The 26,769-nt window shown below is 41.9% G+C and overlaps 2 protein-coding genes across 3 annotated transcripts in view; one reads left to right on the top strand and one right to left on the bottom strand.

Moving 5' to 3' along the window:
- The window catches only part of LOC124122499 (mitofusin-2-like), a 36,471-nt gene extending 18,805 nt beyond the window's left edge, over nt 1–17,666 (top strand). The window contains exons 11-18 of one of the 2 annotated variants that reach the window (XM_048394634.1): nt 1,130–1,256; nt 2,623–2,727; nt 6,740–6,842; nt 11,248–11,468; nt 12,335–12,463; nt 13,238–13,434; nt 14,764–14,898; nt 16,662–17,666. In XM_048394634.1, coding sequence (XP_048250591.1) covers nt 1,130–1,256; nt 2,623–2,727; nt 6,740–6,842; nt 11,248–11,468; nt 12,335–12,463; nt 13,238–13,434; nt 14,764–14,898; nt 16,662–16,734 — 1,090 coding nt within the window. In that variant the 3' untranslated portion in view covers nt 16,735–17,666. Of the gene's footprint in view, nt 1–1,129; nt 1,257–2,622; nt 2,728–4,668; nt 4,772–6,739; nt 6,843–11,247; nt 11,469–12,334; nt 12,464–13,237; nt 13,435–14,763; nt 14,899–16,661 lie in introns of both variants that reach the window. The other variant, XM_048394635.1, reaches the window with a different exon arrangement.
- A 6,505-nt stretch (nt 17,667–24,171) lies between these two features.
- On the bottom strand, nt 24,172–25,209 carry LOC124122492 (histone-lysine N-methyltransferase SETMAR-like). Its single transcript, XM_048394711.1, has one exon. The coding sequence runs from the start codon at nt 25,207–25,209 to the stop codon at nt 24,172–24,174; it is 1,038 nt and encodes a 345-aa protein (XP_048250668.1).
- Nucleotides 25,210–26,769: the final 1,560 nt, after the last annotated feature.

The raw sequence follows: 26,769 nt of genomic DNA, 5'->3' as shown, positions 1-26,769 counted from the left end.
GACATGGATGTAGTTAGTGTGACAGTGGATGGTGAGACATGGATGTAGTTAGTGTGACCGTGGATGGTGAGACATGGATGTAGTTAGGGTGACCGTGGATGGTGAGACATGGATGTAGTTAGTGTGACAGTAGATGGTGAGACATGGATGTAGTTAGGGTGTCAGTGGATGGTGAGACATGGATGTAGGTTAGGGTGACAGTGGATGGTGAGACATGGATGTAGTTAGGGTGACAGTAGATGGTGAGACATGGATGTAGTTAGGGTGTCAGTGGATGGTGAGACATGGATGTAGGTAAGGGTGTCAGTAGATGGTGAGACATGGATGTAGTTAGTGTGACAGTGGATGGTGGGACATGGATGTAGTTAGGGTGACAGTGGATGGTGAGACATGGATGTAGTTGGGGTGTCAGTGGATGGTGAGACATGGATGTAGGTTAGGGTGACAGTTGATGGTGAGACATGGATGTAGGTTAGGGTGACAGTGGATGGTGAGACATGGATGTAGTTAGTGTGACAGTGGATGGTGAGACATGGATGTAGTTAGTGTGACAGTTGATGGTGAGACATGGATGTAGTTAGGGTGACAGTGGATGGTGAGACATGGATGTAGGTTAGGGTGACAGTTGATGGTGAGACATGGATGTAGGTTAGGGTGACAGTGGATGGTGAGACATGAATGTAGTTAGTGTGACAGTGGATGGTGGGACATGGATGTAGGTTAGGATGACAGTTGATGGTGAGACATGGATGTAGTTAGGGTGACAGTGGATGGTGAGACATGGATGTAGTTAGTGTGACCGTGGATGGTGGGACATGGATGTAGTTAGTGTGACCGTGGATGGTGAGACATGGATGTAGTTAGGGTGACAGTGGATGGTGAGACATGGATGTAGTTAGTGTGACAGTTGATGGTGAGACATGGATGTAGTTAGGGTGACAGTGGATGGTGAGACATGGATGTAGTTAGTGTGACAGTGGATGGTGGGACATGGATGTAGTTAGGGTGACAGTGGATGGTGAGACATGGATGTAGGTTAGGGTGACAGTGGATGGTGAGACATGGATGTAGGTTAGGGTGACAGTGGATGGTGGAACTGTGGTCAGCATGATGGTTCCTCTGTCTCCAGGACTGACCAGGAAGTGTCGCGGCAGGAGCGAGGGGATGAGCTGGAGTACCTGGTGAAGCAGCTGAACCTGCTGACCAGTGAGGTGAAGGACAAGATCAAGGCCATGGTAGAAGAGGTGGAGAGGAAGGTGAGGGTCCTGCAGTACTTGCGGTCGCTACCCAGTGGGGTTAGAATAGGCCCCACCTCGGTCGGGTTGAATGGGATGCTACCCCACCCCGTTGGGTAAGAATAAGTCCAACCTCAGTAGGGTTGAATGGGCCCCACCCTGTTGGGTTAGAATAGGCCCCACCACAGTAGGGTTGAATGGGCCCCACCCTGTTGGGTTAGAATAGGTCCCACGTCAGTAGGGTTGAATGGGATGCTACCCCAAGGGGTTAGTATAGGCCCCACCTCGGTCAGGTTGAATGGGATGCTACCCAGTGGGGTTAGTATAGGCCCCACCTCTGTCGGGTTGAATGGGATGCTGCCCCGTGGGGTTAGTATAGGCCCCACCTCGGTCAGGTTGAATGGGATGCTACCCAGTGGGGTTAGAATAGGCCCCACCTCGGTCGGGTTGAATGGGATGCTACCCAGTGGGGTTAGAATAGGCCCCACCTCAGTCGGGTTGAATGGGATGCTACCCAGTGGGGTTAGAATAGGCCCCACCTCGGTCGGGTTGAATGGGATGCTACCCAGTGGGGTTAGAATAGGCCCCACCTCGGTCGGGTTGAATGGGATGCTACCCAGTGGGGTTAGAATAGGCCCCACCTCAGTCGGGTTGAATGGGATGCTACCCAGTGGGGTTAGTATAGGCCCCACCTCGGTCGGGTTGAATGGGATGCTACCCAGTGGGGTTAGAATAGGCCCCACCTCGGTCGGGTTGAATGGGATGCTACCCAGTGGGGTTAGAATAGGCCCCACCTCGGTCGGGTTGAATGGGATGCTACCCCATGGGGTTAGAATAGGCCCCACCCTGTTGGCTTAGAATTATTCCCTCCTCGGTCGGGTTGAATGGGCCGCTATCCCGATGGGTTGGACTAGGTCCCACTTCAGTAGGGTTGAATGGGCTGCTACCCACCCTAGTAGGGTTGACTTGGCCACTACCATGTGAGGTTGGAATAGGAGAGAAGTACTGTTAAAAAAATACTTGTTGACTCTCAGTATTTGGTCCCCAGCACTCCATTGCTTATTTTAATCTTTAATCTTATTTTAATCTAATCTTTAATCATTGCATCTTAATTTGTACAGGTTGTCAGGCTTGGCTGGTCGTGTGTTATCATACCCTGGTGGCGAGGGAGTTTGCTCAGAATAATATAAATACCAACCACTGATTTGTCTGCCGCAGATTCCAATATATACAGGCCTTCTTAATAAAGAAGTTATACCGCTGACTTGGCATAAACAACATTTAATCAGTGAAAGTTTTTGAAACATTATACTCTGGAACTGAAACCTGCAACCTTCACTTTCCATGTATGTTGTCCAAACAAAATAACTCTCCTCCTCGTTCACAGGTTGGCACGGCGCTGAGTGATGAGATCCGGCGACTGTCGCTCCTGGTGGAGGAGTACGACCACCCCTTCCACCCCGACAACGTCACGCTCAAGCACTACAAGAAGGTGAGTGAATCAATCAGTCATACACACAGGAGTGTTCCCACCCAAACAGGGAGTGCTCAGGTTCTCCGTGCAGTAACTGTGGCCATAATAAATTAATTATTAAATTTGGATTCCTGACTACCAAACACCCCACCTCACGTTCTAACATCACTACCTGTGACGAAGAAATTTACTGTCTGTTTTTTCTTCCTTCTTTTATTATTGAAATAGGGGCGGTCGGGTAGCCTAGTGGTTAAAGCGTTCGCTAGTCACGCCGACATGGGTACAATGTGTGAAGCCCGTTTCTGGTGTCCCCCGCATGATATTGCGGGAACATTGCTTAAAGCGGCGTAAAATCAAACTCACTCACTCACTCACTTGGTGAAATACACCATTTACTCAGTCCTTCCAAACATTTATCATTCATGATAATCACATTTGTCAACACCTAATGTCCACAGATAGCGACAATTTGCTTTAAAAAAATGAAAAATGAAATGCCATCGCACATATCTTTAAAATAATTTGGATCAAATCTAATAGTCAATTTGTTGTGGCCTAATGGTATCTGATAATCATGATACTACTCAACTGTTCATAAGGATATGTAGATGTGTCTATTCTATATTAATATATATATTATAGAATCAGTTTTATGGATAATGGCGAGACAAACAAATATCCCCATCAGAAGTGGAGTGGTATGGCAGACGCACAACAACCCTCATATTGCATGTCCGTAAATGCCATGCAGTATGCATGCTGTCATCTTCCCGAGGCAAGAGAGTTGACTGACTATAAACGTCCAGTTTCCACCCTTGCTGAACTAGGCTGGTATTATGGAGTTAGACTTTGGCTGGACTAACGAGTCTATGCATTGTCAAATTAAAATTGCGTAATGAAATCTAAATCCGGTTCGTAAACTGTCCTGAGATTTCGGTCGATTGCAGGATTTGTAAAGCATGTGCACCGCAAACTTGGGGTCAGCAGATTTTTTTCAGATCATTTCATTTTTTTTATCAAGGTGCTCACGTGATTTGGTGCTTTCGTGATGTAAGATCCGTTTTATCACAAAATAGATCTTGATTATTGATCAGATCGTCTTGACTGGGCGCCACCATTTTGTTTGAAGTAAATGCAAGTGATATGAGGGGTGGAATCTGATTGGTCAATAGGAAAGGCATAGAAGGGACATAACTCCAATCGAGCCCAGGAATTCCAGCATTCCTCTTGCCTCGGGAAGATGACATGCTGTAGTTTTGGAGGGAGAAGAACACCAAGTTCTCGCCTCGTTACTTTCGTATTTTGAAGTTTGATATGACCAGTGTCTACATTTGGCATCCAAGACATTATGTTAGGTTATTGTGTGACTACTTCATGTCAGTTCCTTCATTGAAACAGTTGTTTCAAAATTCAAATAATATTTCTTTTTGATTTATGTTTTGAAAACTTAGCTTCAGCCTCGTACAATAATATGCTTTGTTGTTTTAACTAGGTAACCATGGTAACACTCATCAATTTTCTAAGACCTGATTTTCATTGTTTTGGAATTGGGAATTTAAAGCAATTTTCTCCCAAGACTTCCTGATAAATATTGACCCTTTTGAAAGCTGAGATAAATGATACTGTCACCACCATTTTGTTTGTAGAGCTAGACCCATGTGACGGAGAAGGTAATTCCTTCTTTTCCAGATTTTGGATTGGAAGTTTTTAGGAGGACTGAATTTGGTAATGGTATTAAAAAAGTACTAATGTTTCATGACATTTTTGTATAATTAGATATTCGGGAAACATTAGAAGTTGTCATGTGAAGTGACAACTTTTTATATCATGTTTTGTTGAGGAGACCTGTTTGATTCTATGTTTCACATCTAAACGGGTTATTGACAGACCTTTAAACTAAATAATGGACAAAAAACAGTTTGAAACAAATTGATGTTAGTTCCAACTTTGCTTTGCAAGGATCTCCACACTTATGTTGAGGCGTCACTGTGTCGCAACATGGTCGGGCGATGCACGTCGTCCATCTTGAGGCGCATGGACAACACCGAGGTGTGGATGACAGGTAAGAGAGGTCGGTGTCGTCGTCATGTGACCTCATCATGTGACTTGCGGAGTGCAGTGAGCTCTTAGCGGGAATGCACTGACCCTGCGGTTTGCGACACTTCATGTCAATTTTCATTGTTTCAGATTTGTTTTCTCCTCGAAGCTTGCATGCTTGGTGTTTCATGTCTTAATTTCATCATCACGCTTTACTTTTTTTTTCAGTGCTGGTTCACCATTATGTGTCATTATGTGGTTTTACACAGTTGCCATGGCAACCGAATCATCATGCTCATCTTTATTTTGAATTAATCCGCCATTCCTAATTTCCATGCCGTAATGCCTCAGAGTGAACTAATCACCTGATTGATCAGATTAACGACAGCTTCGTACTAAACTAGCCGTGTCGTGTTTCTTGCAAGCTTATAGTATGCAGTATGGAAACGTTATTGATACCTTCGGGGATTTAGCTAGACCTGCTTAGAGGCCCAAATTTGTCTGCAGGAAATATTTGTAAACATTACCAAATTCACTGAAATTGGAACTAAATGTTTCCCAGTTAATGCTGATGTTTTATCTCACATTTCCAATTTTTATTGGCCAAGTTTAATTTTTATAATCTGTTCGTTTCCCTGAATTTACTGAAGGGATAGATCTACGATGTAATTTTTTTCTGCGGAAGACAAACACGTTTTTATTGTAAATGTGTGGATTGTGTATGTGCTGGTGACGTGCTTCATTCCGATTCGCTTTATAGATGGGGTACATAAATTAGCATCGATTTTTGAAGGCTTGTACAGGGGGAGTGGCCTTATATGTGGGGTCACTTTATAGACGGCGATATATGGTAGTTGACTTGTATTTCACTTATAGCAGGACCAGTATTGAGTTGAGGCCTTAATGCTTAGTTTCACATTATTGCAGGGAATGAAATGATTAGATTTAATGATAAAACACCTCTTTAGGGAAAGACGAACTAAGTAGAGCCAGAAGGTGCTGATGAAAATGTGACTGCAAAAGTCAAAAAATTATCTGGGCATTTGTACCAATTATGTTTCTAGGTTTGTCATGCTTGTGCTCGTGGATTTCACTGAAGTGGTAAACGTCTGAGACCTGCATCACTTTGGGCTTTCCTCCCACATGAAGCTGACACGCCGTGATATAACTGGAATACTGTTAAAAAGCAACGTCACTCACTCACTCACTCCTAGATTTTAGAAAATAAGACCTTTAAGAAATTCTAACCTGACAAGGCTTTTGTTCCCAATTTGCTTGTTAGGGGTGCTTAGTTGGAAATCTGAGATAAATCTCTGCATTAGTATACATAGTATAGTTCTAGACTGGCCAGGGGTTGAGTTTTACGTCAAATCACTACTTGCCTAGATGAGCATGATGGTTCTACATGGTCTCATCTTCTAGTTGCCATACTCTCCCATAGTAATCCACCTTGGAGTCACAAACAGGCTTCTGTTCCATGTTCTCATCTCAGTGTCCGTGTATTAAGTCATTTTCAAAAGCAACTGACCAGAAATGGTTTCAAGGGCTTCTTCAACATTACCAAAACAAAGAAGGTTTTTTTCTAGATAAAACAAGGTATGGGAACACAAAAGTAGCTTCTTGAAACAGTCTTCTAATTCTGGCTTTTTTTACCAAAATGTTTTTTTTTAGAAATTAACTGGGACCTCTTTGCACTAAGGGACCTTTGCACCACAATGATCATAACACCATATTTTAACCATTAACGTATGATACACATAGATTGTCGTGTGGAACCGTTCCCTGAGTTGCTTTGAATTAAAAAGTGAAGCCCATTTCTAATGTCCATTGTTATTGCTGCTGAATACTTACTTCCTTACTCACTCGCTCACTCACTCAGAACGTAACATGGAACATGTGACAGCGTGATTGTTGACTCCCCCGCCCCCCTATCGTCCCCCCCTCTCTCCCCCCATTGTATCACGTGACTTGTACATATGGTTTCCTACATCAGGAGTTGCATGCACATGTAGAGGAGGGGTTGGGACGTAACCTGCAGGCACGCTGCTCGGCCGCTTTGTTGCAAGGCGTGGAAACTGCTGGAACGGAGATGACAGGTAAAGGGAGACAACTCTGACAACTGACAGGAGATACTGCAGTCTTTTCATTCACAGTGTTGCAAGTTGCATGAACACGATCAGCTTTGTCTGATGTTGGTAGAAGATCCTGTAGGACTAGGTTATTTTTCTAAATACAAGTATGTTGCACTACCCTCAGTTTCTGTCATCATTTCATGACTTAAGACGTTACAGGATTGGGGAATGTGTTTATATGGTTTATGTAGGCATATCGATGAATTTTTTTGGCTGGTGGGCAACATGTGAAAATTGATTGAGATCAAGAATTTAATGTTTAGTGATGTTTGTTGTTTAAAGCCTCACTCTGCAATATTCATGCTACACAACAGCGTTCTGTAAATAATTGAGTTTGGACTGGACACACCAGTGATTGACATCATGAGCATCGATCCACACATTGGAAATTTTGCGTCAGTCATGACAACAGCCGAAATGCCTTGAAGTGGTAGTTTTATGTGGGGTCAGGTCTAAATCTCTGATTGCTCTGATGTGAAGAAAGACGGTTAATGACAGTGTTAGGGGGTGATTTCCACATTGAAACAATATGTCAACCAAGAAATCTGTAAGTAAAAGAATTTAGTGTGAAACCAACAAATGGTATACAGTCAACAATTGTATTACACAAATAACTAGGTTTACACAGCTATTACCATGGCAGTACACAAGAGAGTGGTAGTACAATATTCAATGCCAGTATCACATACCCCGTACATAAAATGATGGTCGCGGTGATGTTGAGTGATAATAGTATTTGCCTAGTCGCAATAGTGGTCAAGCTTCCAATGTAGGCCTAGGCTGGAAATCCGGGGTGATAAGTGATCTTCACATGAAAGCTGGTCTTGATGTAATGTCAGATGAAATGTGAGATGAGACGAGCCCGCTCCATTTATATAGTCTAGCCAGGTTCCAACCATTTCCACACAGTCACATCACAGAATATTCCCCAAGTGTACAGATAATTCGAGCATCTAAGTATAATAGCTTCCTCACCACTGCTTACATTAAATAGAGCCCATTAAATAGAACCACATTCCTGGCAACTAATCATTGTCCAAATACAATGCAATGAACTTTTACTGAATCTCAACGGAAACAGTTACAATCATTGTTTAAAATTAAATTACACTGCGATATAGCAACTGTAAAAGAGTTTTTTTGATGAATGGAAAGTTTCACTGCATCACATTGAACTAATTGCATGGACTTTGAACATTACACTTGCATGGTAGACTGTTTGTGAAGTGGTGGAGAGGCAGCCAGTGTATGACAGCATGTGCGCACTGGATTAATACTGAAATATACATCATTATGGATTGTAGACTTTGCTGTCTGCTTAAACAGCATTAATATCTAACCACATATGGGGCGGTCGGGTAGCCTAGTGGTTGAAGCTTTCGCTCGTCACGCCGAAGACCCGGGTTCGATTCCCGACATGGGTACAATGTGTGAAGCCCATTTCTGGTGTCACCCTCCGTGATATTGCTGGAATATTGCTAAAAGCGGCGTTAAACCAAACTGGGAAATTCTAACCACATATGGGCTAGCACAAGTGTCCTGGATGTGCATTATTCACTGCAGTAGGGTTCATTTTTATGTGATGACTGCTTTTCATCAGTGAAAAATGATATATGAAAAGAAAAAGGCTACAATGGGTAACGCTGCAGAATCTGCTGGGGCACAGGGGTCCTGGTTAATTGTTGTCTGACTCCCATCCAGCACCCACTTGCACAAAGTGATCTTAGCGCTAAGATGATTGTAACTCCCATACTTTAACATTGGCTTACAATAGTCTTAGCGCTAAGATTGTTCTGTTCTGTGCAAGTGGGTCCAGGTTGTCTGCTGGTCAATATGTAACCATTTTACCTGCCATTTTGCACTCACTCACTCACTCACTCACTCACTCACTCACTGACAGTAACTGGAGCTTAGGTGATAATAATAACTCACTCTCACGCAGGCACACATTTACACGCACACCAAATGCATGCACACCAAATGCACGCACGCACACACAGAATTATATTTACAACTCCCTGGTTGTCTCACGACTATGCTTGTCGTAAGAGGCGACTCACGGGATCGGGTGGTCAGGCTCGCTGACTTGGTCGATGCATGTCATCGATCCCAATTGTGTGGATCGATGCTCATGATGTCAATCACTGGATTGTCTGGTCCAGATTATTTACAGACCGCCGTCATACAGCTGGAATATTGCTGATTGTGGCGTTAAACAACAACAAACAAACAAACAAACAAACCCTGGTTGTCTAAAGCTGTGTCAACTCATCAGAAGCGTTTGTGTGTCTGAGGCTGCTGCTTCTGCCAGGTAAACATTGTCAACACCACACAAGCTTGTACACTCTCCATTCCTCAAGCACAGTGACTGTGCAGTGTAATAGTAATGCATGTCTATTAAAGCCATGTATAACTCACAAATGTAGAATGAGCCCACATCCGTTCAAAATTTTGCCTGAACCCATGAAAATCTGTTTTAGAATAGGTCTTCAGCAATCCATGCTTGCTGTTACAGGCGACTATGTTGTCCTAAGAGGTGACTAACGGGATCGGGTGGTCAGGCTTGCTGACTTGGTTGATGCATGTCATCGTATCCCAAATGCATGGATCAATGCTCATGATGTCAATCACTGGATTGTTTGATCCTGACTTGATTATTTACAGACCGCCGTCATATAGCTGGAATATTGCTGAGTGATACTTCAAACAAATCAAACAAATCGAACAAATAAACCAACCAACCACTGCCTGAGTTGAATCAATGTGTGGAGCTTTGGCTACAAGGCGGTCAGTCGTTCGGTCGGTCGGTCGGTCGGTCGGTCGGTCGGTCGGTCGGTCGGTCACATGTGTTGCACAATAAATGCTGGTGATGTAATCTGAGCACTCGTTCATCTCCCTGGAACCAGGCTGTGTCCTGATTCATTGGTTAATTATAGCGACTGTCTGCACTGCACAGCAGCTGTTTGTATTGATGGGGGATGGGGCTGTTACAAACCTGTGAGGTATTAACGATGTGCACATCATCACTTCGCCAGTTTCCAGCTCTGCTTTTAGTCTGTGGTATTCAGTGGCCTTGTCTTTTCACGTCATGTTGTATTTTTGCATGTTAGTATATTCTTAGAACTTTATAGTTTTTTGTTATGTGTAGACAGTATTTTTCTTTTGTGAGTAATAATATGCTTTTTTTATTAACCTTTCCAAAAAATTTGATTGAATTACGTCTTCATTCACAGCTGTAGTCTAGGCAAATATTTCCTTACAAGCTTGGTGTCCCTTCTTGAAACAACTCAATCTTCAATAGTTAATAATTATAATAATAATAATAAATGGATATTTGTAATGCACTAGAAACGATCCGCTGACGCATGCTCAAAGCGCTATCATCATAATTACACTGGTCAATTGATCAGTTTGCACACAACTTTATTTCTCCCTGGGGAGCATGCAGTACAATAGGATGCAGGGGTTCTTGAGCGAATCAGCTTTATAAAACCTTGTCATTTTTTTCTTAACAGAACACATCTTTGAATGGCATTTAAAAGTGATGCACATAAGGAAGCAAATTAATGGATGTCAACTTCTTTGTTATGAGGAACCCAAGTTTTCGAATTATATATTTACTCCTTCATTGGGAGTGATGAAGCAGTATGTATATACTCCGAAGCCTTGTGTTCCTCACCATAAAGAAGTTCTTCCATTTCTTCCTTAAAAGAGGGCAGGGGCACGGGTGGCCCAGTCATCTAAGGCGCCACAATTCGCTGTACAGAGTTGCGTCCCTTGGACATGCCAGAAACCTATGATTGTGGGTTCGAATCCCGATTCGCCCCGATAATGTTTCTAGGTATGTCAGCACCATACGCGTGCTCGTGGGTTTCACCGAAGTCACTTCGGGCTATCCTCCCACATTAAGCTGACAAGCCGTGATATAACTGGAATACTGTTAAAAGCGGCGTTAAACCCAACTCACTCACTTATTCTAGGATGTTATGCATAGACTATTACATGTTTTCACATTCATTATTATATAAGCAGATTTATAGGAAGTGAAATGAAAATAGCTGTTGTAACTTTTGGCGCATCTTCGTCATTACCATGGAACTGTTTTCATTTAATGCATCAAGGTTCAGACAACCAGAATCACCCTTATTTTCACCAGTGATGTTTACTCTTTTTCAATCTTTTTTTATTATCTAAAATCATTAAAATCAAAGCGATTTTTATTTCAAAAGGTAAAGCATTGTGCAATATTTACTCTACCAAATAATATGAATAATATTAATAACATCCTCTTTTGGAACCAATTAATTAACAGTTAAATCATGAATCATTATCATTGTCATCAAGTTGCTTTGTTTCTGTTGACTTGTAGACCGACTGTCAGAAATTCTCCCAGAAGAGACGAGACAAGTCCTGTATAATCTCATTCCAAAGAGAGATTTTGAGATTGCTTATAGACTTGACTGTCGCAACCTTTGTGCTGACTTTAAAGAGGACATAGACTTCAAGTTCTCCCTCGGACCGACCAGCCTCATTCAGAGGCTCCTTGGAGGAAAAAGTGCTAGGTCAGCTCTAATGGGGACAGCGGGCAGTGTAAGTGGATTTATGGAGTTTATTCATTCCAAGTTGTCTATGAGGAAACTGCAACCTTTGTTTACGCCAGGATGCTTTCTCCAGCTTCATAGAAAGTTGTTGTGTGACAATTGGAAACATTGTGTAGGGTTGGGTGTGTGGAATAATTTAGTACTTCATGTGCTTGCTCGTCATGCACAAGGTCCAGGTTAAAATTCTATGGGTACAATATGTACCATATATACAAGTCGATTTCTGGACTCCTGTGGACACGTGAGGAACCGGGGTAGAATAGGTCTTCAGCAACCCATGCTTGCCGTAAAAGGCGACTATGCTTGTCGTAAGAACCGACTAACGGGATCAGGTGGTCAGGCTCGCTGACTTGGTTGATGCATGTCTTCGATCCTAATTGCGTGGATGGATGCTCATGAAATCAATCACTGGATTGTCTGGTCCAGACTCGATTATTTACAGACCACCGTCACATAGCTGGAATATTGCTGAGTGCGGCTTTAAACAACAAAACAACCCCAACAGTGATATTGGTGGAATATTGCTAACCGTGGCATAATCCCACTCTCACTCACTCACACACCACAGGATATGACATTAAATTGTTTGAATGATATCCTTGCAGAAATGATGGACCTGAGAATCTAGGTGTTATTGCATCACCTTGTTAAGCATTTAAAAAAGAGTTGAAATGAAATTTACTAACTGCCTTTCCCGCTTTGCAACAGTCAAAGTCGTACCTATTATTTTACTTTGACAGGAAATTGTTCGTTAATTTGTGAAAGACGTTTGACCAACATGAAAATGTCTGTTAGAACATGAATGAATATGTTAGAATTGTTCAAACCATTTTCTTATTTCCCTGACCACCATAGTTGGGACGGACACCAAATTCCAACCAAGCAGACCGGTCCCAGCAAGATGAGATGCTGGCGTCATTACTTACCACATTTGTGTCGTTGTCGTCGCGGACGACATTGGGAGCTGTTGCTGTAGCAGGAGTGGTGAGTCTTGTGTTCCAGGGAGGTAGTGTAGCAATCAGTAGTGCCCTCACTCATACTACACACACCATCCCAATTGCGTGGATCGATGCTCATGACGTTAATCACTGGATTGCCTGGTCCATAATCAATTACTTACAGACTGCCGTCATATAACTGGAGGGGGCACAGGTGGCCCTGTCGTCTAAGGCGCCGTGATTTCGCTGTGCAGAGTTGCGTCCCTTGGGCACGCCAGAAACCTATGATTGTGGGTTCGAATCCTGGTTCGCCCCAATTATGTTTCTAGGTTTGTCAGCACCATACCCGTTCTCGTGGGTTTCACCGAAGTGGTAAACGTCTGAGACCTGCATCACTTCGGGCTTTCCTCCCACATTAAGCTGACACGCCGTGATATAACTGGAATACTGTTAAAAAGCGGCGCTAAACCCAACTCACTCACTCACTCACTCACTCATATAGCTGGAATATTGTTGAATGTGACGTTAAAAAACAAACAAATTAAACAAACACTCTTGCTATATTTTTGCAGTGATGTTAATTGAAACTAAATATTCGAATCGTAAACGTGAATGGCAGGGGGTTATTGAGTCCGAGTACTCTGTGATGCAAACATTTACACTGTTTTTGTAGAGATTTCCCAGTGCTATTTGGTTGCACTCAAAGAAGAGGTATATGCAGGAAGAAATTGTTTTTTAATTGGACAGGCTATAAAGAGCTTCATATTTTAAAAATGTGCATCATAGGAATATGCACTGAGATGCTATTCTTGTGTGTCAGTTGACGAAGGCCGCTGGATGGCGTGTGATCGCCGTGTCGGCAGCGCTGTACGGCCTGCTGTACCTGTACGAGAGACTCACCTGGACGAGCAAGGCCAAGGAGAGGGCCTTCAAGCAGCAGTATGTGGAGTACGCCAGCAGCAAGCTGAAACTCATTGTGGATCTCACCAGCTCCAACTGTAGCCACCAGGTTCAGCAGTGAGTAGTCTTTGTCTCCTCAACCCATTGTTGCTCTTCTGTGAGTAGTCTTTGTCTCCTCAACCCATAGTTGCTCTTCAGTGTGTAGTCTTGTCTCTTCAACCCATTGTTGCTCTTCAGTGAGTAGTCTTGTCTCCTCAACCCATTGTTGCTCTTCAGTGTGTAGTCTTTGTCTCCTCAACCCATTGTTGCTCTTCTGTGAGTAGTCTTTGTCTCTTCAACCCATTGTTGCTCTTCCGTGAGTAGTCTTTTTCTCCTCAACCCATTGTTGCTCTTCTGTGAGTAGTCTTTGTCTCTTTAACCCATTGTTGCTCTTCCGTGAGTAGTCTCTTTCTCCTCAACCCATTGTTGCTCTTCAGTGAGTAGTCTTTGTCTCTTGAACCCATTGTTGCTCTTCCGTGTGTAGTCTTTGTCTCCTCAACCCATTGTTGCTCTTACGTGAGTAGTCTTTTTCTCCTCAACCCATAGTTGCTCTTCTGTGAGTAGTGTTTTTCTCCTCAACCCATTGTTGCTCTTCCGTGAGTAGTCTTTGTCTCTTCAACCCATTGTTGCTCTTCTGTGTGTAGTCTTTGTCTCCTCAACCCATTGTTGCTCTTCAGTGAGTAGTCTTTGTCTCCTTAACCCATTGTTGCCTCCGCTCGTCACACTGAAAACCCTGGTTCGATTCCCGACATTGGTACAATGTGTGAAGCCCATTTCTGGTGTCCCCCGCCATAATATTGTTGTAATATTGCTAAAAGCGGCGTAAAATAAAACTCACTCACTTGGAGTGAATAGTGTTTGTGTTGTTCCACTGAGTTGTCTTTTCTCCTCATGTGGCTGTTTTCTCCTTTTGGCACTGTGAGGTTGTTCCCGGTGTCGGTACTTATGTATACACAATACTTGAATCATCAGTTTGTGAGATCGCGATACGCTATAAATAGAACACGAACTAATAGAATTGGCAGAAGTAGCACAGCGCCAACTGTAAGCATGGAAGAACACAAGGATGTGGTAGCTGAGGATGTGCACACTAACTGTGACATTTAATAACCATCCCTTCATTTATAACTGTTTTGTTCTTGAGGTTTTCTTTGTTAAAGTTTTTGAGATAACAATAAATAAATGTATGAAGAAAGAGGTTTTAGAGCTGTATTTCAGTGATTTCATCATTTCTTACTATTTGATTAGGTGAATCATGATACCAGTAGTATCGTCAGACCGTATCGTGATACGAATCGTACCGCAAGATACCAGGTGATACTCAACGGTAGTAAATAGCCTATAGTAAATAGCCAATAGATCCCGGACCTGTGTGTGTTGTTACTGTAGTGCACATGTGTGTTGCAGGGAGCTGTCCTCTACCTTTGCGCGCCTGTGTCACCAGGCAGACAGCTCCAAGAAACAGCTGCAGGAGGATCTGAAGCAGCTGGACGTCACCATCTCACAGCTGAAGGACATCTCGGGCAAGTCCAAATCTCTGAGGTGAGTGTTGACTTTGTAGGATAGGAAACCCTCAGCCCCTAGACCGTAGGATGGAATAGTGTGACCGTATCTCAGCCCAAGGGCGTTTCTAGCAAGTCAAAGTCTTTAAGGTAACTCTGGTGACCATCTCACAGCTGAAGGACATCTCGGGCAAGTCCAAATCTCTGAGGTGAGTGTTGACTTTGTAGGATAGGAAAACCTCAGCCCCTTGACCGTAGGATGGAATAGCATGACCATATCTCAGCCCAAGGGCATTTGTAGCAAGTCAAAGTCTTTAAGGTAACTCTGGTGACCATCTCACAGCTGAAGGACATCTCGGGCAAGTCCAAATCTCTGAGGTGAGTGTTGACTTTGTAGGATAGGAAACCCTCAGCCCCTAGACCGTAGGATGGAATAGTGTGACCGTATCTCAGCCCAAGGGCGTTTCTAGCAAGTCAAAGTCTTTAAGGTAACTCTGGTGACCATCTCACAGCTGAAGGACATCTCGGGCAAGTCCAAATCTCTGAGGTGAGTGTTGACTTTGTAGGATAGGAAAACCTCAGCCCCTTGACCGTAGGATGGAATAGCATGACCATATCTCAGCCCAAGGGCATTTGTAGCAAGTCAAAGTCTTTAAGGTAACTCTGGTGACCATCTCACAGCTGAAGGACATCTCGGGCAAGTCCAAATCTCTGAGGTGAGTGTTGACTTTGTAGGATAGGAAACCCTCAGCCCCTAGACCGTAGGATGGAATAGCGTGACCATATCTCAGCCCAAGGGCATTTCTAGCATTTCTAGCAAGTCAAGGGTTGGTGGTGGGGTCTCTAGGAGTTAAAGCGTTAGCTCGTCACGCCGAAGACCCAGTTCGATTCCCCACATGGGTGCACTGTGTGCAGCTAATTTTCTGGTGTCCCCTGGATGTGATATTGCTGGAATATCGCTAATGTGGCGTAAAACCATGCTCACTCTAGCAAGTCAAAGTCTTTGAGGTAACTCTGGTGACCATCTCACAGCTGAGCCCCTGGAAAGTCCAAATCTAGATATTGTAGGATAGGAAAACCTAAGCCTTTAGTTTGGTGACCACTTTACAGCTGAAGGACCACCTTACAACTTTCTATCAATGAAATATATTTGTGATGCATAAATGTCATGCCATATTTCCATCATTCGATCATACATTAGCCCCGACAAATTAACTTGTATCATTTGCTTGCCCAGAGAAGGATAAGCTACTAAGCCTGAAATTCTGGTGGTTCTCAGGATACATTTAGCATTGGACAAACTGACCTGGGCCGGTGTGCTAGTGCCGCTGTGCATCCCTCCTGTCATGTAGGGCTTTGACGATACACCAACTGAGCGATCCGATTCTCACCCGATACCTTGTTCACGATCTGATACGTATCACGATACCTTGTATGTGCTCTTATCTGTGGTGCATCAGCCATCTTATTCATAGACAGAAGATTATGTACCTGGCACTATGACAATTAACAGTTGGCAGTGTCAAGTATGACACAGTGGATGAAAATATTTACTTTTTCACTACTAATTTCCACTACTAAGTAGTGTTTGGTGTTACAGCCATTAATGTAAACTTTTATGGTATGAATCTTTATTTTCTACTTAGTGTGCAACTGTGATCGATTCTTGTATCGGGAAGTTAAATATCACGATCCACCGATGCATCAGTGTATTGTCCCAGCACTACTGTCATAGCAGATAATATTGTCTATGATAGTAAGCTCTTAACAAATCTTCTCTCATTTTATATTTTTCATTCTCAGGAACAAGGCTGACTGGTTGGACGGAGAACTGAACACATTTGTTGAAAATTTTCTGAAACAATCTAGTGTATGATAAAAGAAATGTAACCTGCTGAACACTTGACAGTCAAGATACTGATACCCAGCTCTCGAGGACCAACATGGAATAGCTGGCTCTCTGAACACTGGACAGTGCAACTGAGAGTGTGGTCAACTCGGGCTGGTGTGAGTACAACTCTGAAAGTTGTCTAAATCTTGGAGACTTTTCAGCCAATGGAAGCTGATCACTGGAAAGCTGATGGTTTTCTTTGAGCCTCTTACAACCCCCAGAATCTTGTACCTTTTACATTTATACATCTGGTACAGATACAAGCTGCTGGAGCAGACACAAGTACAATCCTTAATCCTGGACAAGTACAACAAGTACAATATGTACAACAACTACAATATGTACAACAAGTACAAGTAATAGGACACTGTCTTGTGTTTGTTGTCGGCACAGCTGGACGTTCAAACTGTGGATGGGCAGACCTGAGCTGATACACAAGGACCTACACAGGGGCACGATTAGCTAGGGGGCGGTCGGGTAGCCTAGTGGTTAAAGCGTTCGCTCGTCACGCCGAAGACCCGGGTTCGATTCCCGACATGGGTACAATGTCTGAAGCCGATTTCTGGTGTCCCCCTGCCGTGATATTGCTGGAATATTGCTAAAAGCGGCCTAAAACCATACTCAATAAAAAAAATGATAAGCTAGGACCACCATGGAACATTTGTCGGTGAAAAAGATATCAAAATCATGATCATGATGTGCAAGATAACACACAGATTGTGCTGTAGAAATAGATACATTACTTAATTAATTATTTTGTATCAAACTATCCGAAGGAAAGCAGTTATTCAAAATTAGCTATTATGAGTTTCAGTGAAACCTTCTTAATCTGGACATAAAAACTTCCAGATTAACAATTTTTTGTTGTGTGTAATATTCTTATTATATTATGTAGACATTTACAGAAGTACTCTGAATGCAGCCATCGTAGCGTTACGACTGTGGTAAGCCTATGCTAAAGGAATGGGAGTTACGATCATCTTAGCGCTACGATCACTTTGTGGAACAGGGCCCTGGATTGCTTGTCTAACAGACTGTGAAATTATGAGTAGATTTGTATGACTGGATATGAATATATGACAGTCAGGCTTACAGAGGATGAAGGCAGACCAATTGCTGAACCTAACTTGTGTCACACAAAAGAAACATGTTCATTTTCATTCTATGATGATCCAATGTTAATGCTTCCCTAAGGTGATGATTGGAAAAGAATATATTGACATTTGGATGCTGATTCTAGGCGTCGTGTAATATTGTCTATGAAAGTAAGGGTTTAAACAGTATTCCAGTTATATCACGGTGTGTCAGCTTAATGTGGAGGAAAGCCCAAAGTGATGCAGGTCTTAGATGTTTACCACTTCGGTGAAACCCACGAGCACAGGTATGGTGCTGACAAACCTAGAAACATAATCGGTGCGTACCTGGATTCGAACCTACAATCATAGGTTTGTGGCGTGCCCAAGGGACACAACTCCGCAGAGCAAATTGTGGCGCCTTAGACGACTGGGCCACCCATGCCCCCTCATGTAATAAGACATCCAATGAAATCCAAACTAAGTGCCCCTGGCAGGAAATTGGAAATGTTTTTGGTTGAAGTAGGAGATTTTTTGGAGTTCTTTTGTTCTTATTTTCAGATAATGTAAAATTAATCCTCTTCCTTGTTTTTGGTCTTTTTGTCAGTCGACCAAGCCGTCACACTGGTTATAGCTATAGTTACATGAAATAGGATTTTTTTAATTCCGTTATGTGAATTTTTACTGTCAATTTAAGCAGGATTTTGCAGGATTGTCGGCCTCTGAGCGTCTAGATAAACTCGCTCTGCATGTTAAGTTCACCCTTGAATGCTTTCTGTAGCTATTATTGCTGAGACCTACAAGGTGATTGTTGTGCTGTGACTATTGTTAAGCTGGGAGTTCCCATAGTGGCATTGCTAGGATAGCTTTGTGCAGCTGGGAAATGATCTTGATGCTGACATCGACACAGATGATAATGGAGAAAGTGTTGAGGAGGGAAGGGCGGAAGTGTGTGTGTTTGGAAATAGTTTCTTAATGACAAAATAGGTTGCAACAAATATGCTGGTCCACTGGGCCTATGACAAGTAACAATGGTCAGGACCAGTCCTTTATTCCGACGTCCTAGAAATTATTAATATAGTTAAATATCTGTATCACAGTAAAGAAGAGAGAACACGTATTTTATCATTGTGACTGTTGCCATAAATATGCCATACATTTTGTACAAAGGGCATGTGGCCTGTACTAGTGTACTGAAAAAAGAATTCAAGAATTCAAATGATTAGAAGCAGTAGAAGGTTATGTTAAATCATGCCTGGCTCCATATTTTGTTGCCTTGAAAAGAATGAAAAGACAAGTGTATTAGATATTTGTGATAATAAGTTGTTAAGAAAAAATGAAACTGTTTAAAGATTGATGTTTTAAGTTGTCTAACAAGCATTCTAAGGGACCAGTGTTATTGTCTGTAACTGGCCTGTTGCCCTCCGGAACAAATTGACATTTGAAGTTGTCTTGAACATCTTGAGGCTCTCATCTGTCTGGACTCAATAACTAAAGCACTGTGTAGTGTTATAAAGATACAGTGATCCCTCGCTACAACGCTACCTTCAGGGTCCAAATAATTGATGAGCGTTATAGATGATCAGCGGTTTAACGAAGGTCGAGTCGTAGGTGGTAGATGACCAACAAAACAGTACATGCTCTGCCTACCTCTGTACTGTAGTGTTATAAAGATACTGTAATGTTATAAAGATACTGTAGTATTATAAAGATACTGTAGTGTTATAAAAATACTGTAAAGTTATAAAAATACTGTAATGTTATAAAGATACTGTAATGTTATAAAGATACTGTAGTGTTATAAAGATACTGTAGTGTTATAAAAATACTGTAATGTTATAAAGATACTGTAATGTTATAAAGATACTGTAGTGTTATAAAGATACTGTAATGTTATAAAGATAATGTAGTGTTATAAAGATACTGTAATGTTATAAAGATACTGTAATGTTATAAAGATACTGTAGTGTTATAAAGATACTGTAATGTTATAAAGATAATGTAGTGTTATAAAGATACTGTAGTGTTATAAAGATACTGTAGTGTTATAAAGATACTGTAGTGTTATGAAGGTACTGTAGTGTTATAAGGTACTGCTCTTCAGGTGTCTGTGTATCACAGTGGGAAGTATCTAAGCTTTATGTTTATCATGATACATGCAGTATACAGTAGTACCATGTCTGGCCTGTATCATTACAAGTCTAGCCCTGTGTAAAACCGGGGTTGTTCCAGCAAAAGTAATCACAAACCATATAGCTGTTGGTTACCTGAAGAGAGAGCACCACGTGATGTGAAACAAGTGAAATATAGAAACTATTAACCGTACGCACCTACCAAGAATTAACATACTTCTTGGCCCACAATTGAGCTTATAGACAAAATGACCATGAATTCTTTTATTAAAGTTGATGATTTGCCTGGAAGCTACATAATTTTTTCCGTTGAGTAGATCTTAATGCCATGTGTGAAAGTATTAAGCTAATTTCCCGTTTCAGCAAGAGTTTTCAGTCACGAAAAAGTCCTATTTTTTTTACGTAATTTATCAGTGTCTTATTGCCTGAGACTATCATATCATTTGTTGCATCTGGGAACACATGCATATGCACACACACACACATCTATAAGCTGTTAAACAACCCACTGACAAAGACATCTAGGAGACGTTGAACGCACACGCATGCACATACATCTAGGAGCTGTTAAACGCACATGCACATCTCGGAGAAGTTAATCATTCACGCAGTCATGCACACACATCTGTTAAACAACAAACACACACACATCTAGAAGCCACTAAGAAACACACACACATATGAAAGCCATTAAACAAACAGTACACACACATACAAATGTTGTTCAACACACAAACACAACTTAGAGCCAGAGCAAAGTTCCATGTACATCCATGATATATGAAGATTCAAGTGCCAGTGCAACTAGATTCTATATATACCGTATTCGACGAAATAAGCGCCTCGCTCTAATAAGCACCCACGGTGATATCTGCTAATATATTGGCTAGTGAACAATCCCAATTAGCACCCCTTCCGATTGATTAATGTACACAAGACTTATTTATTTGTGTATAATACACACTTATGTGTTATATGCACCCTTAATTATGGGAAATTAAATTCTTGAAAATATATCTGTCATGACTTTTCTTTTGTATCATTTCAGGCTGTCAGCATAAACCACGAAATATACAATCTTTCAACTCTGTTTTTTTTTTCTAGCCAAAATTATATTCTAATAAGAGCCCCCTATTTCTAATTTTGAGAGCGACCTGGGCGCTTATTACGTCTAATACGGTACATGTATTGCGTACACTGGTAGTGGTGGCTGTTCAACACACACTAGTCAGAGATACCGTTAACATGTTAAAGGCAGTGTAGATATATGGTAACAGTACTGACACAGGTCATCTGGGTTGAGAGTGACAGGTTGAAATTGGTATTCCATTCTCAGTGAGAAAGTTGGCATGATTTACGTTAGATTGCTGTCCCTGAAGGACACCTAACACAGGTTCGAGACAAACAGCATGTGTGACGTGTATTTGAGCTTAGCTTTAGTTTATGATTGAACTTGTTTCAAAGTTGTATTGTAGAAGTGTCACGCAAAACCGAAATCTCAATACTTTGATGAACAACAGCAGCATAATACGAACCTTGGTTTTCTGTCATATATATGCAGTATGTTTATACCTTGTACGAATGAAATGAGATCAGTTATTTTTTATTTTCTTACAGAAGTAATATTATCAAATTTGCCATGATGAAATAAGATGGATTTCTTTATAATCTCTTTCCGACTGATGAAATTCATTTTGTAGATTCATATCGTATTTGAACTGCCTTGCCCCTTTGTTGTTGGTTTTGTAGATTTGACTTGTGAATTTATTTATTGTTATTTTATGTTGTAAATATAACAGAATTGTTTGATTTATTGTCATATGTGGTGCTGCTTGTTTAGTTGTTAAGAACATGCTTGAGTGATGATCAAGAAGAACACTGCAATTTAACGACTTTACTGTTATATTATTAAAATATTATTGAATACTTTCAAAGCTGAGAATGAAAGCTGTGAAGAATGGTATTGACTTGTTTGTGGTATTGATAAGATCCTACAAGCTGGATTCAGTGGTGCTGTTTTCCTTATAATATGTGGATACAACTTGACCAAAAGAGTCGGATGGATGTACTGCCAGGATGTTTACTTGTCCAACAAGGTAGACACAATTTTATGGATAACAACTTCTTAAATAGTGTAAAAAGCGACGTTTCGGTATAGATTCTTATACCGTTGTCAAGCAAGACAACGGTATAAGGATCTATACCGAAATGTCGCATTTTACAGTATTAAAGAAGTTGTTATCCATAAAATTGTGTCTACCTTGTCATCCGTCAACTTCTAAGTAATGCCTATCAAACAAATTTACCTGTCCAGCAGACGACATGCATGGCTTGCAGTCACCATCATGTAGTTGCCTCCGTTGTGTAGTTGCCACCAACGTGTAGTTGCCACCATCGTGTAGTTGCCTCCATCGTGTGCAGCTGAGATGTGAGTGTATCAACCTGCCCTAGTCCTGCTTAGCTTTATTGTCTGGCAAAGTCTGGTGATGTCTACATTACCTTTGACATACTGGTGTTGGTCGGCCTCAGTGGGAGCTAACTGCACATGCTTCTGTGATGTCATGATTTCCAGACTTCATAGACCCCATTGGCCATGCAGAGGCCTTGACATCCCTGTTTGGTTTGGTATTTGAAATATTTTTTGCTTTATTACCATGCCTCCTAGAGGATTGATCAAATAATCATTTTGTGTCTGTAAGGTAATATATTTGCACTAAGATTAAGGAAACAGTAAGATTTCAAGAGCAATTGGATTCAAAGGTCAAGACTTTGATGAATCTAGGCAGGATATATAATATTTCATATTGTTAATTGTACCAGTGTATAAATGCTATGTGGATATTTCTACCATGTATGAATTACAGAGGAATTAATTTGTTTCTGTGGTAAGTCCATCTGAAGATGTAAATACATAGGCAGGTCTTTCTTGTAACCTGGATGGCAACTGGATATGTTAGGTATATGAATTGCACCTGATCCATTTGTAGGCTCCAGGGTAGAAAGAAACATGATAAGGATGTGTACATTTCTCAGTTGATATGCAGAAATGAATTGTGAAAATATCAACCCAAAATAAATTGATAAATCACCTTGGTGTTATTTGTGATGTGATCATTTGTCCATAAGACAGCTTAGAATAGTGCAGATTCTGGAAAACAGATTCTGCCCATTGGAATGTGGGTAGCATGGCACTGTTTGTTTGTTGTTTAACGTCAAACTAAGCAATATTCCACCTATATGATGACAGTGTAAATAATTGAGTCTGGACCAGACAATCCAGTGATTGAGATCATGAGCATCGATCCACACAATTGGAATATAATAACACGCACCAACCAAGTCATCGAGCTTGACCACCTGTAGCTCGCAGCGTAAATATTGACTCCTCAATGCCCAAAACGTTAGCGTTAGTCTTTACTTCACAATAAACTGGTTCTGAAGTTGTCAGGGGCACGGGTGGCCCAGTCGTCTAAGGCACCGCGATTCGCTGTGCAGAGTTGCGTCTGTTGGGCACAGCAGAAACCTATGATTGTGGGTTCGAATCCCAGTTTGCCCCGATTATGTTTCTAGGTTTGTCAGCAGCATACCCTGCTAATGGGTTTCACGGAAGTGGTAAACGTCTGAGACCTGCATCACTTTGGGCTTTCCTCCCACATTAAGCTGACACGCCACAATATAACTGGAATACTGTTAAAAGAGGCTTTAAACGCAACTCACTAAACAACAAACCTATTCACTCGTAACTTGGTTGCGATCTGATTCAAAAATCGCTTCGTTTTGAAATCACCCAGATCGTTTATACCTCATGTGTTATGATGTGTTGTAAATGGTTTAAATCTAATTCATAAAAAAAATTGAAACTTTAAATAATTGGATTTTAATACTTGAGTTTGAAAGCTCAAGAAGTGTAGAGTAGACTATATTATATACTAGGAAACGATAACTTTCGCATGTGAAAGAAGGAAATATTATTGTTTTTGCAGTACAATTATTAATAATATCTAGATTAAATTAAAGAGAAAGTTACGAAAATATGAATTACTTACAATTAAAGTTACGTTCAATGTATACACTGTTCATGTGCTTAAACATATGATGAACAAATGCATTTAACCATGACCACTAGAAAACAGACATCCTCGTTTCACCTTATACGAGGGGATATCAAAAAGTTTTGAGCCTCACAGAAAAAGTAAAAGAATTGGATAGTTACTACTTCACTTTTCAACATAGTCCCCTCCCAACTCCACACACTTGTTCCACCTAGTTTGCCAGTCACTGATGCCCGATCGGTAGAAGTCAACATTCTGGTCCCCTAACCAACCCTCCACAGCAGCAGTTAGCTCATCGTCATCTTCAAATCTTCGGCCCCGGAGGTGTTTTTTCAGCCTGGGAAAGAGGTGGAAGTCACTGGGGGCTAGGTCTGGAGAATAGGGTGGGTGAGGGAGGAGTTCGTAGCCACATTCTTGCACATCTGTCATTGCAACACGGCTCGTGTGGACTGGTGCATTATCCTGGTGAAGCAGAATCCCACGACGGCGTTTCACCTTGATGGATTGGCGCACCTGCTTCAATAACTTGGCGTAATACTCCCCATTCATTGTGGTGCCATGGGGCAGGTAGTCGATGTGAATCACTCCTTTGCTGTCCCAGAAGATGGTCATCACAACCTTCTTGGTGGATCTGGTGGCTTTGAACTTCTTTGTCTTTGGAGAAGTGGCGTGTTTCCATTCCATCGACTCCTGGTTGCTCTCCGGATCATAATGATAAACCCAGGTTTCATCACTGGTTACAATCCTAAAATGAAAATCATCATGGTTGGCGTTGTACCGAGTTAGCAAGGCTCCACTGATGGTGACCCTTGATAGCTTCATGTCATCTGTAAGCATTCTCGGGACCCATCTGGCACACACTTTGGACATGTGGAGTTTGCCATTAATTATATTATGTATGGATCCATATGATAGGCCTGTTGTTTCTTCTAGCTCATGGAGAGTAATACAGCGGTTTTCCATCACTAGTTTGTGTACAGTGTCAATGTTTTCAGGTCTGGTACTGGTTGATGGCCGCCCGGACAGGGCATCATCTTCTAAGCTCTCTCTGCCACGCTGAAATTCCTTCACCCACCGTTTGATAGTTGCAGACGATGGGGAAGACTCTCCATATATTGCAGTCAATCGCTCTTCCACCTGTTTGGCAGATTGACCCTCTAGGACAAGGAACTTTATCACCGCTCTGTACTCAGATCTGTCCATTTTGCCAATTCACTAGGGGTCGGTCTCTTCCACGAAGTGTTGTGACAAAATAATTGCAGCCAGCAATATGTTTCTACATAGCATCAGTAGCTAAGACATTCATGTACATCAGGTGGGACTGCCCTTTTCCTGTCAATGGGAAGGATGAATAACACAGTTACTGCATAGGTAAACCAGGCTGTGGGACTGCCCTTTTCCTGTCAGTGGGAAGGATGAACAACACAGTTACTACATAGGTAAACCAGGCTGTGGGACTGCCCTTTTCCTGTCAATGGGAAGGATGAACAACACAGTTACTGCATAGGTAAACCAGGCTGTGGGACTGCCCTTTTCCTGTCAGTGGGAAGGATGAACAACACAGTTACTACATAGGTAAACCAGGCTGTGGGACTGCCCTTTTCCTGTCAATGGGAAGGATGAACAACACAGTTACTGCATAGGTAAACCAGGCTGTGGGACTGCCCTTTTCCTGTCAATGGGAAGGATGAACAACACAGTTACTACATAGGTAGGCCAGGCTGTGGGACTGCCCTTTTCCTGTGTATGGGAAGGATGAACAACACAGTTAATGCATAGATAGGCCAGGCTGTGGGACTGCCCTTTTCCTGTCTCTGGAAAGGATAAATAACACAGTTACTACATAGGTAGGCCAGGCTGTGGGACTGCCCTTTTCCTGTGTATGGGAAGGATGAACAACACAGTTACTACATAGGTAGGCCAGGCTGTGGGACTGCCCTTTTCCTGTGTATGGGAAGGATGAATAACACAGTTACTGCATAGGTAAGCCAGGCTGTGGGACTGCCCTTTTCCTGTGTATGGGAAGGATAAATAACACAGTTACTGCATAGGTAATTCAGTAATAGGATGTCCCTTTAGGATTACCGACCCAAGTAGCGTTCAACAGAACACACCATACCCGTCTGCTAGATATACCTTGCTACCTTCACCTTGCCTCGAACAATAGTGTGACAGGCATGAAATGAAATTGTCGATGTTCATATTTAGTGTCCAGAAATTCAGGCAAATGTATCAGGAAGTATTTTCTCGTTTGTATTCGTTTTTTTAGTTTGAATAATGTTTTGATATCACTGTCGTATAAATTTATGTAGGCATAACTAGAATGAGCTTGTTTGTTGAAAGCCGCGGGTGGGTTTGACTCGTTACTCTCTATTGCTGTGGATGCCTTTAGGTAACGTTGGCATTGACGTCTCCTGATTCTCCGATGCTCATAGGGTAACACTGTTGATTTTTTCATATCAACTGCGAAATCCTTGCCGCCAGTCACACCGATGTACATTACAGTATCAGAGTGAGTATGGTTTTACGCCGCTTTTAGCAACATTCCAGCATTACACGGCGTCTAAACAGGTGTCTAAACATTCCCCTTCCCAAAACCTTTTTCATTTAAGGTGCAAGCTTTCCATCTCTGTTTATTCTTAGTTTTCATAAGATAAGAGTGAGTAAGTGAGTATTGTTTTACGCCGCTTTTAGCAATATTCCAGCAATATCTCGACGGGCGACACCAGAAATGGGGTTCACTCATTATACCAATGTCGAGAA

Source organism: Haliotis rufescens, unplaced genomic scaffold (assembly GCF_023055435.1).
Source record: "Haliotis rufescens isolate VD_foot unplaced genomic scaffold, xgHalRufe1.0.p SCAF_13, whole genome shotgun sequence".
In the NCBI taxonomy this organism is placed as follows: domain Eukaryota; kingdom Metazoa; phylum Mollusca; class Gastropoda; order Lepetellida; family Haliotidae; genus Haliotis; species Haliotis rufescens.
The sequence above is the reverse complement of the archived record's forward strand: the minus strand, read 5'-3'. Positions and strand labels throughout refer to the sequence as shown.